Source organism: Cynoglossus semilaevis, chromosome 9 (assembly GCF_000523025.1).
Source record: "Cynoglossus semilaevis isolate Cse_v1.0 chromosome 9, Cse_v1.0, whole genome shotgun sequence".
Classification (NCBI taxonomy): Eukaryota; Metazoa; Chordata; class Actinopteri; order Pleuronectiformes; family Cynoglossidae; genus Cynoglossus; species Cynoglossus semilaevis.
In genome coordinates this window covers 4865798-4878130 of record NC_024315.1, presented here as the reverse complement: position 1 = coordinate 4878130, position 12333 = coordinate 4865798, and the positions used below count along the sequence as shown (strand labels likewise).

General features: G+C 41.7%; 1 protein-coding gene across 2 annotated transcripts in view; it reads right to left on the bottom strand.

Annotated features, from left to right (window-relative positions):
- Window positions 1-264: 264 nt before the first annotated feature.
- The window catches only part of dkk2 (dickkopf WNT signaling pathway inhibitor 2), a 17952-nt gene continuing 5883 nt past the window's right edge, over window positions 265-12333 (bottom strand). The window contains exons 2-4 of one of the 2 annotated variants that reach the window (XM_008316663.3): window positions 4872-5025; window positions 3554-3682; window positions 265-1868 (exon numbers count right to left, since the gene is read on the bottom strand). In XM_008316663.3, coding sequence (XP_008314885.1) covers window positions 1618-1868; window positions 3554-3682; window positions 4872-5025 — 534 coding nt within the window. In that variant the 3' untranslated portion in view covers window positions 265-1617. The remainder of the gene's footprint in view (window positions 1869-3553; window positions 3683-4871; window positions 5026-12333) is intronic. The other variant, XM_017035104.2, reaches the window with a different exon arrangement.

The window sequence follows — 12333 nt, the reverse complement described above, 5'->3', positions numbered from 1 at the left end:
AGCAGTGTTACAAAATACATTCTTTTATTCATTAGTCATTGGAAATACACAAAGGAAATCAAAGGAAAATATTCACAATAACAATATTTAGTGGGAATATAACTCTTGAAACCATTTACACACCATTTACACGGACTATTTTAGGAGTTAATGAGTTCTGTCTTAGTTCTGTATTAGCCGTCTCTGCGGTGGGTCTAGTTCGTCACTATCTACGCCTTCACTCTTCAATATGCACAGCGTCACTACGTTATTCCGGATCAGTCCAAGTTGTCACGTCCCATTTCTCTTCTCACCTAGATTTGCTGTAATGTGTAGGATTCATATTTTTTTAATTATATGTACATGATATACACTGACTTTAAATACATTTTCATTGTTTTTCATTCTATTTACAATATAAGAGCTTATTGATATTTTAAATGGATTAAAAAAAACCTGTGTATTTGATACTGTGAAACCAGGAAATCTGAAGAGGAAGGAGCGGCGCTGCCTCACCTAAATGACTGAACAGGAGGAAAGAATTCTGTCTTATTTTGAACCAAAAACCTAAACATACACAAGGCTGCGTGCCACCAACAAAATGTTGATTCATTCTGTAATTCTCCTCCCAAACATCAGGTTCATGGAGCATTTCAGTAACTCTAATTAATCTTCTCGTGTGTCCATTCCTACTGGCTTTGCAAGTGGAAAAAATTGCACTTCCATCGTACCCTTGGATTGTGTTCATGTGATTGGAAAAGCAGAGCCATACTGCGTGTGTGTGTGTGTGTGTGTGTGTCTACTGTTGGGCTCAGCCAGTCTGCAGCTCAGCACCAGCTCAGTGCGAACCGTTCTCATCCACACAGTTTGATCACAACAGACTGCAGCTGCGTCCGACAGATCAAACCAGATTTCCACATCGGACACAAAACGTTATCTTTCCCTTGTGGCTAAAACATTGGGGCGAGGAGCTTATCCAGCAGATGAAACTCATCACCGTGTTGTACATGTTCTTTCTTCACACATGTCCAGCTCTGGAGGGAGCAGTGGATGCAATTAGCGCCCTCTGTGATGAGACCAGTATTGGTGGAGTCTGGGATTTGTTACAAAAACTGAGTTCAGTGTGATATTTAAAGAGAAACCAACAACAACAGCAATACAGTGACATTTGGTAAAGATGACAAACTGCAGTAGCGTAACACCAGCAACAAGTTTGATCTTTCAAACAAAAAGATTTTGGAATGGAGTCAAAGATGTTTTGTTTGTAAATGGTTTGTCTGCCGTCTCAGAATGAGCGTTTACGTCTGATGCCTCCGTGTAAAAACTCCACCAATCACAGTGGCTGAATGTGTAGAAGGCCTTGTTACACTGTGGGAGCATTAGCTGTGAGTGTGTGTGGGTGTGTGTGTGTGTGGGCGCTGCGATGGAGACACATTAAAACAATCCCATTGACTCTGAGCGTTCTTAGTGGACTCGAACCCACACAGTCTGTCCTGTCTCTCGTTAGTCTCTGTATTTAAGTCCTTTTCAATGCAGCCTCAACCCATCCTTTCAAAATAAAAAAGAAAAAAAAAAAGAAAAACTTTTCTCTGGCAGATGGAGACCGAGGCCTCAATGCCGGCAGCAGCTGCTTCTGCTTCAGATCTTCTGGCACATGTGGAGCCTGGACTTGGATGAGGAGGTGGCATCTTTCCACACCTTGCAGGAGAGGCCCTTGGCGCAGTCACAGCGCTGGAAGATTTCCAAGCCATGAGAACCCTTCTTCCTCTGCTTAGTACACACCTCTCCCTGCCTCAGCACCGGCTTGCAGATTTTGGTCCAAAAATGGCGGGCGCAGCAGTAGCCCTCCGAGCAGTCGGATGAGCGCAGACAGGGGTCGCCCTCGTGCCCTAAGAGAAGACGACAGGAAAGATCTCTGATTAGCGCTCAACGCTAAAGACACAAGCTCCATCTCCGATATCAAGTTTGAACATCTCTGCTCGGGGAAACAGAAACAAACGCTGTCAAATCAGAAACGTAAAAACAAAAAAAGGCTGATGAAAACACACAGCCGTTAACATCTTGAAGTTTGTTGTACAATGTTTCAGTTAAATGAGCGGGAGGAAACGTCCAATCAGACTTTATTAAATTGTTATGCTGGCTTCATGGGGACGGGTTTAGCCTGCTTTTCTTTATGTCTCAGTTCAGGCCTTTCGCAGACAAAACAGAAAACATTTTTTCCATTAATGTCAATTCAATTATTCTATATATAAAACCGTATTGTTTGAATCCTGTATATTAACCACACGGTTCCATCTGGTCTGAGTTTGACTTCCTTGGCTGGAGTTTGTGCTGGTACAAACTTCATGAATGTATAATTATAATACATTTTAGTCATGCCGTGAGCGTGTGTGTGTGTGTGTGTGTGTGTGGTGAAATTGTTGTGGGGACATTTTGCTGGATCTTGAGACTCCAGGTCCAGGATTACATTCGTAGGGAGGATTAGCATTGGGATCAGATTAGATTTAGGGTAAGGATTAGGATCGGGAATATATTTGTAATGGATCAAGTTAAGACAGTGCCCCCCCCACACACACACACACACACCCTTCCTTACTCCCCCTCCTTCCAGCCCTTTGGAACTTGCACATCTTTTGCTTCTAATCTACACTAAACTCAGTTTAAATCACCAAAACTAACAAAACAGCTGTTCCTATTGACAAAGGTAAATTCACTGGGTAAGGTCAAAGGTCAAGGGTCAGCAGAATGGCCTATGTCTACTGTGTGTATGTGTGTATTTATCAGCTTCATGGTTCAGACCCTGAACAAACCACATTTTGCTGCTTGGCTACTTCCAGCCCTTCAGTCTGAAGTTCTGCTGAGTCAGGGCTGCAGCCTTTAATCGCTGCGGTGATTTTTTTTTTTTTTCTCAGGCCATTATGGTGCAATAACATTTAAGCAATGTGAACAATTACAAATAGCCGTATCTGCAGCAGCTGAAAACATTGCAGCTATTTTCACATGGTGGTTCTTTAACAGCGTACTGTCTTAATTGTGCATGAAGTATTTAAAGTCTCTCATTAAATGCATTACTTTATGGACGGGCCTTTATATGAGCATAAATGAGGTGACATGAGTGCTGCACGGTGGGGGGGGGGTCTACACCGTGAACCATTAGCTACAACTGGGCCAAATGTGCATTCTGTGGCTTTTCTGTTGTTTATCGCATAATGTTTGCTGTCAGTAAAAGTGTTAGCGTTGCTTAACGTAGGTGCAGGAACAGCAGGGGCATTGTGGTTTTTTTCCTCACTGTGCCGCCGACTCACAGACACTGATATATGAGCAGAGGGGTAATTATAAACATAGTTAGCGGACTGGCGTCAGCCCGAGACTGTCGGACCTGCAGACAGTTTACAACAAGAACAGTTAGCCATCTAAACCCAGTTGGATGAGGATGAGAGCGAGGGAGGTGAGGGAGGGAGACAACAGTGGCAGTGTTCAGAGATGACGGAGGTTGTTGTGGGTTGTTTTTTTTTTCCTTCTTCTGCTGAATATGTTTTTAACATCATATCAAAGAGAGTCATTCAGCTCCTACCTTTGAGGGAATGCTTGGCCTGTGGTTTGACGGTCTTTTTCCAGTTGTCTTTGTTGTAGAGCTTGTTGTGCTCATCGAGCGGCGAGATGTGAGGTGACAGCACGCTCTCCGTTGTGGGGACACAAATATCTACAAAAATAAATAAATTTAAAAAAAAAAAGAGAGAAAATTTTCATTTAAAAAATGAAACAGATGGGGAGCTGCGTTGTTTGCACTGAAGAAATACAAACAAGAGGAGAGGCTGCGTCCTGTTACTGTGTGCACTAATGACAGGAGAACAAAACACACACACACACACACACACACACACACTCTTCACACTGTTTACTACTTCAACAACATGCCACAGTGTGACCGTTGAATTCTAACCTGTGGCTGTGGATTATAGGATGATGCAGTTCAAGCCCAGTGTCTAAAGCATGTGTTCAGCATTAGTTAAACATATTAACTCGTCTACTGACTCCCTGGGCTACATACCATTGTGTTTTGTTTTTTTTTATTCAGTGAACTAAAACAAGCCTTCTTTTTTTTTTCTAATTCCTTACTTGAACCCTGCATTTCAACAGACTGAACCTGGAACTGTGTGTTTTTCCACTGCGGGGCTACGACCTGTACTAAAGCTTTGTTCGACAAACTGATGCTAATGTAGCCCATATTCAGTGAGGCGATTTAAAAAAATTTTTTTATAAGGGTTGTGTGGACACAGAAATTCAACAGTGGACGTGTGGTGTACAGTAGCTGATGCTTGTTCATGTAGAACTGATATATCACAATCTATTCTGGATTTCCTTCTCATGTGAATTAGCATTTATGTAGCTAAACTGTTGAGGGGAACAGAAATAGTTCTGCGTCATTTGTCACCGTGACCTGACATGGACATGGATGCAGGTTTTTTTTTAAGGTAGTCATTCCAAAAATAGGGTCATATGTAAGACGTATGTGTGTGTGGTCCTGAATGTAGACCACCAAATCTGACCTACGTGGGTTTAGATCCAGTTTCAGCCAAACTACTTTCTGTTTTAGACGCCAGTTTGCATTAGCAGGGTATGCGATGTATTTGAAGATGGTCACCAGCTGTATTTTTGTTTATTCTTCCTATGTCAGATTGAAATTTTCAGCCTAATCTGGACACACCCTCAGGTGTCGTGGAATTTATTCCTTAATCCTGGCAACAGATTAGAGGCTAAATGAGTATAATCTTGTCCAGACATTCGCTGCGGTGGAATGCAGGCTCAGGCTTTGATTCCACTGTCAGGACAAGTACTGTGAGTATGTGTGTTTGTGTGTGTGTGTGTGTGTGTGTGTGTCAGGGCCTTACAGTTGCCGCAGCGGTTTCCAGGGCAGCACATGGCGTCTCGGTGACAGCGTTTCTTCTTTCTGCGGCAGGTGAGGCAGCGGGACGGGGCGTGTTGGGGGCTGTGGCAGTAGCTGCCCAGAGAGCACTCTTTGTCATTGCTGCATGGATAGACCTGCTGAGAAAGACATGGGACCAGTCAGTCTGTGAACAGGACGTGGTTTTCCAGATTATCATTTGAACCGTTGACACCAGTCATTTATTTGGGAGGATACTTTATAGTGCTGTTTAATCGGTTTCCTTTTTTATTATTATTATTATTTTGTTTTTACCTAAATTTGGTAATTTTCTGTGAGGATATATAACCAACAGGTGGTAATGCTGGCTGTTGTTAATGATTATGTTATGTATTTTTTATGTTTTCCATAGTGACATTTTAACCATATTTAAGGTGAGAATGTGCAGTTTTATATGCATTGGCACCACCTTTTATAGCACCACCTACAGGGAGGGGGCATGTATATACTCTCTTTATATACAGTATTACCACTAAAACTAATAGATACTTGAATACTCTGGAATATACACATTAGCTTTTATTATTATTTTTGAGAGATGCTGGTTTTTTTTTAAATACATATAAAAACACAACGCCACATAAACCTGGTGGAACAGATGTTACATTTTGTTCATATTCTGCCAACAGGTTAAAGACCCAGAGAGAAAACCAAGCCCTGATATTATGTTTGGTTAAATTGAAAAAAAATGTGTCATTACATTGATCAATCAACACATATTTAGTTTTATAGCTAATCAAAATGTAGGGAACACAGACCACCTGAGTCATTTATGAGGTGCACTCATAAAATACAGTTTTGATTCCCTGGCCCGGGGGCACAAACTATAAATAAACCAAAAATGGAATAATTGTTATCCCATAAATGCACCCCCGTGGAAAAAGGCAATTTTTTATTTTTAGGCAATTAAAACGACTGACTATAAAAGCTTTGTGTTTGGAAGATTCATCAGAAGTATAATTTTGGCTGCTTTTAAGGAACACAGTTTAAAAATATGGGCAGAAATAAAAGATCGAGTTAAACTCCAGGCATCAACATCATCTTCTGGGCTTTTTTTTTGTAAAGATTTAGAAAAAAACTAAACTAAAAATCTTTGGTATGCAGACATGTTGAAGGGTAATTACATTTTTAAGAAAGCTTGGTGAAAACATGAAATGTTTTTTCGTTATAGTGAAGCCGAACATACAAAGAACCTTCAGGTCATTTCCCAAAGAGCACTAAAGAGAACAGGAACAAACACCACTTCACAAGGGAAATATTCACCACCCACAACAGCACAAATGACAATTACTCAAGCTCATTCTTTCCATAACAAATATGTACACCAATGTTTTACTGGAACCACTCTCTTTATGTAATTCCTTGCACATGGACGTCCTGCTGCTGCGATGGACTTGGAGCGGGAGCAAAGACCGCCGTCAATATCTGTGTCACAAATCAAATGGAACTCCTTCAACAAATGAATTAATGTCATGAATTTGCACTGAACTCATTAGGGAATTTAGGACGGCTGCAGGGAAGCACCGATAGATGTAATGGGCTCTTGTTGAAGCTCACTGTTATTAAAACAGACCTATTGAGTTACTACCTATTCAAATGGACGTGTTTTTTTTAATCACCTCGCAGGACGTGGAGATGACTGCGTAAACCATGTCCAGTGTGGACAGACATTAACAACGTGTTTGGCCAGCGACAACACCACAGGCACCACAACCACATTTAGCTGGCACTACACCCACATCTGATTTAATGTGGTTCCACTGCTGACAAACATGCAACAATAAACACATGAATGAACATGAAAGAGGTTTAAATCAGAGTAAAATCATTAAAGCCACAATAAATAGCAAATTCCACATTGAGGGACAAAGGTCAGCCGCGATCGGAGGCTGGGGCCAAAAGACCCGGCATCGCTCCAGACCTGAATGTGCACCACATGTTAAAATCAGCTCTCAAATATCACATATCACATTCAGCACTTTAGAAGTTGTACGTCCATGTCCTGCTTCAGACAATGAACATGATTAGACTCTTTGGAGCGGTGCCACGCCGACTCTCTTAGGCTGGAAGCACATGAAGGCCGAGACACAGCCGTAGAAAAACGAGCAGGGGTTTTTGGACCAACGTTCATCCATCATTATGTCAGATTCCCACAATCCAGATGGCTAATGTGTTGATGGAAATTGGGAAGTCAGGTTCCTCTGATAGATTTCAAAAAGACATTGGCGTTGGGAGCAGTTTCCAGACTATAAATGGAGAATTTAACATGGAAAATCAGTTAGGTCATTACGCCAAGTGCAGGTGAGGCAGTAAAGGCTCTCACTGTGTGTCGCTCCTGGTTCTGCTGGAGTTTCGTAAAACCCAAGAACATAAAGTGGCATACATGAAGGTATGTAAGAGCGCAGTGTTTTGAAGGAAACACCCACTAAATAGCACGGTGTCTGATAGATATTACTGGTTTGAGGAAAGTCCAACTTCATGTAATTTTAATCCTAAAGCCCAACTATTATCTTTACTGTGATACTCTGACTGGAATGGTCTGTCATTTGGGCAAAATCCCTTCCTTTCTGTGACCTAAATGGTGCAGTACAGCTGAGCCTTGGTCTCCATGTGAACAATCTGGCCTTCAACAATTCTGTGGTTCTATTGTACATCCAAACCATTCAGGTTATACTGATTATTTCACACATGTCACGTGTTGCTGGACTAGTGTTTCTCAACCCGTTTTGAGCCACGGCATCGGGAGAACACAGACTTACTGCAGGTGCTTTACCATTTGTCGTTTGCAGCACGTTTGTGCTCCGTTCAGGCTACGGGCAGTTGGAGCGTGGAGGTGTTTTTAAAAAGCTCACATGTTGAGCCAGTAAAGATCCTGATCTTACTTTTATCACTACACAATATAATTGAATGGAATTGTTTTCCTGTTTCCTGTGATAATCATCTTGACGTTCCAAACACACACACACACACAGTGTTCTGGTGCTGATCCAATCACTTATCTCATGAGCAGCTAAGTCCACGTGGAAGTAATTGTCCAGCTACTGATTCCAACGTCAAAAAAGCTTTCGTACTTAACTTGGATTTTCTTTTATCAGAGGGAGATCTGAACTGCCACAAACAGTTTTCCTTATCACAGCTGAAGTGTTGGAATTTTCTTTTTGAGTTATTACTTGGATTTTTTATTTATTTTTCCTGGGGAAAAAGAAGTGTCGTTATCTCCGCTAGATATGGAATATCCCCAGCCACGTGCAGTGGAGCTTCATGCTACCTTTACTGTGATCTCTATCTGTCCTTCTGGCCCAGTGGACTTGGATGGATTGCAGTGAATGTAGCGTACTGTGGGTGTGGGTGAAGAGGAAGGAGAACGGGGCTCACCTCTTCCATCGTGTCTCCGACCACGAGACATCCCTTTGAAACCCAGTGATACAAGGATGACCCCGCTAATCACGGCAGATAATCTGGCCTTATCTTGTCATGTTTTAAAATGGCTCATTCACAACTTCTGAGAGACAGGGCTTCATTTAGATGCGTCTCATTCATCTCCCGTCTTTTTTCAGTTGCTCCCTTATTTTTTTTTTTTTTTTTTTTTTACCCAAGACAGCTTTTAACACATAAAAGCTCAGCTTTGTATCCTGCACAGGAAGTGGGCTGAGATCTGTGTGCCGTGCAGCCACTCTTGGTATGCTGGTGAGACGATAAAGACAGAGACAGACAGATAGTCATAAGGGAAGCCTCTGGCCCTGTATCGTGCTGGTAAAGCACCGGGACTTTGAAGAGGAAAGTTACATGTGCGGGAGCAACAATCTACAAGGGATTTACTACAGGATATACAGGGCTTTGAACCCTCTTCCGTCTCGGGATCCCTTATTTACTTCAGTCTGAAGACGGGACGTAGGATGTGTAAAAATAACCAAGAATTTCTTATCTGCCTGCTGCTTGTAAAATATATGGATTACGTCAAATAATTTACCGGCGAGAGGCTTCTTTCTTTTGTTTAGGAGGACAAAGTAGGAAAACAACATTCTTCAACAGCTGGAGGTTTTAAGCAAATGGTCTGGAAAATAATCCTGTAATAAAAAAGTCAAATAAAGGAGGGAAGCCAACACTGTCCAAGGTCTTTTCTTCATTGAAAAGCATTTATTTTATCACACTGACGTGTAACTGTCAGAAGAATCAGGGAGGTTCTTTGTGCGATGGTGTTTTTCATAAAGAAATTTCATGGAGAGAGTTTGACTTTCCAAACAAATGGAAAAAACATTTCATTTTTTTTTGTTGACATAAAAGGAAAAGCCTGCGTGACTAATTTGTGGTGTGATGTGCTCATGTTGGTACAAAAGCCCAATCTCACAGCTGGAAACATGATAAACCGGTTCAGTTGCAGGGACAAATATACTTGGTATAAAATAAACTCCCTTTAAAAAGGCTCCGTGTGCCCGGTAAGCAACAAAACCACATTTTGGCTGAGGTTTTCAGGCAGGTTTTCTTCTGTCAGACAGCAAAGGTAGACGCTGAGAAGCTGGAACCGTATTTAGCAGGAGAATTTATGGAGTGTCTTACTGCCGCTGTGGAACTGCTGCACCAGACACAGGCAAACTGTTCCAGCGTTTAAGTTTGTCTCCAGAACTGGAGTCAAGTAGATTTCTCACAGAAGATCTGTGGCCTGCAGTAGTTATAGGTGCTGAGTTTAATGCAGGTACTTGACTCAAACATATGTGAATCTACCAAGGTTAGTTCATCATTATGGTCACTAGACATCACGGCCCACCGAGGAAAAGCAACGACAGCCGTCACATAAGGGTTCTTCAGAGGCAGGCAGAACTAAAGCCAGTTTGGTATGAACTGAACACAAAAATACACTTTAGTTCACTTATGAAGAGCAGTGTATTAAATGCTCACAACAGAAGTGTAATGTGTAAGGTATAAATCAGGGGTGTGAAACTAACGGCATTCGGGCCAAAACCAGCTCACTAGGGGTTTAATCTTAAAGAATTTTGAAAGGGAAAAAATGCTCCAACACTTCATGTTGGTGACGTTTTGTCAAATAATTTTGAGCCAGACTGAGTTTCACAGCCCAGGTATAAATTAATAAACACATTGGATTATCCGCTTTTTCCTAAATAATAAAAAAAGTAATTGTATTTTCTGTCCTGCTGGTCAGCTTTAATAATTGTCATACAAGCTGAATAATTTGATAGAGCAGTTCAAATTTCCCATTGGAAATTGGAAATTGATTTATTCATCCTGAAGGAAATTCCTGTGCCAAGCATTTGTTCCAACCACTGAATGAAGGAATATCAATAACAATCAATATATAATATTGACTAAAAGTCGGAATCTAAAAATGGAGCCTGAAACCTTCCTTTTATTACAGTTTTCTTCAATAAGATGGTTGGCATATTGGGACCGTTTAAATTTAAAATATGAACACGTTTATTTTTTTTTTTGACTTTTTTTCTATATTGATAATTCCAATTATTAATTTGTCAAAAATCATCTTCTACCTGCCGTTATTTGTCTTTGTTAAAGTTTAGAGGGTTTAGTAGAAACAGGTCAGTCAGAAAGTTCTCAGATGAATTGTAAAAAATTATAATTTATAAAAATAACAGAGCTATTTCTCTACATGTCTTCAGTTTAAGCCTATACACCTGTTCACATGCTGTTTCCTTTGGATAATTCTTCCCTGAATCAAGTTCTGTGGATGTACCGTGTCCTGCACCAGGTCACATCTGGCTTCGTCAACTCGTCTAGGGTTGAGTTAAAATATTTTAATTTTAAGGGGGTAAAAATCATATTGATCTCGGTGTAGATGAAAACCTGTGGCAAAGCTTCAATGTGTCCAAGGTTTCCATTCAAGTTTTGATGTTTGCCTTTTGGATTTGATTTGATTTGATTTTAAGGAAGAATCAGTTTAAAGAGAGTGACACAGCTCAACGTTTGGCGAAGATATAAAGACCAAACTTGTCAAGGACGTTGGAGGCTGAGGGAAATGTCTTAACGTTCTAGTTAAAAATCAAGAATCTTACGGGGATATTGCTCACGAAGTTCTTCCCTTCGTTTTATTTTACAAAAAACAGAGAGACCTGTGCTTTGATTGCACTTGACCTTTAAAGTGGAGGATCAAGCACGAAAGCTGAAACTGTGAACGGTGTTAATGAATAGCAGGAGGTCTTACGGAGTCAAATAAACGATGTCACTGCACAAACAAACTTCATATGCCCTGAAAGCACAGACAGCCAATATCAGATAACATGGGGATGGCTCGCACTCGTCAGTCGTACAAACCGAGTCTTCAAACGCTGTTTGTCATCTTTCATCACTCAAAACACATGTGTTTATGACAAGTCCCTTTGAGTGCTGGAAACCAAAGTCCCCAAAAAGTAGACCTTCCTTAAGTAAAGTACACATTCTGACTTGATCTTATTCATCGGACACGAACAACGCCACAAAGCCACCGCACATGTCTGCTTTCTTCAAAGACAGACAGGGAATAAAGGGGGGAGAGCTCTTGATGGTATGCTGCTCCTAAAGGATGTAATCCTGCAGAATGAGAGGTCCAGAGTCTCCCCTCTCATCAGCAGGTCCAATTACAGTAAAAGAGGGTCAAAATGGGAGGCTCCTAATGGCTCCGGTGCAGGCCCTTCACAGTACCCGAGGGACCCACAGACTGGGAAGGCCACATGACAGGGAGACGGAGGCGCACGGCGAGGCGAGCGCTAACAAGCAGTCACACCTCTCTTTCTCAGCTCATTAGGATCACTAAGCAGTTATTTTAGGTTTCAGACGGTGGAGACAGGGCAGAAAAGACGTGGCTGGAGTTTTATAGTCCGGTCCCTCCGAGATCGCTTGTTAAAGTGATGCCTGAGCAGAATTAAATAAAGAAACTTGTTAAGGCAGGCTGACCGGCTGCTGATGTTTCACAGACGTGTAACTGCATGAATGCAACCACACTGTTGGTTCCCTTGTGGGTTCAGAGGTTAGAGCGGTGAGCACCGCCTGCTCATGCTATCAATTTCTTCTGGTTCCCGTCCAGGGAACCAACGGTGCCACCCACGAGCGGTCGCTGTCGAGGTCTTGGAGGTTTTGGTTCTGACAGTTTAAACTCAGCCTGGCTCACAGGATCGAGGTCAGACAACCAGAAAACTCGCAGCAGTTTGCCGTGACTTATCACTTAGGATCAGCCAAATCCTGAGCCGGCTTTCTGGTTGATAAAGTGAACGCTCGCTGCCAAAGAATTGTCAGCAGCCACTGGGGAAAAAATATTAAGCTGTCAAATACATCTTTGGAGCAGAGTTTTCAGCTAGTGTTTCTAATTTGATGGATAAAACATCAAATTAAAGCCTTCTTTTCTGCCTCAGCTGCTCATCTATGAACAGTGGCTGCAGCTTGTTCACGAATCACAGGAATTTGTA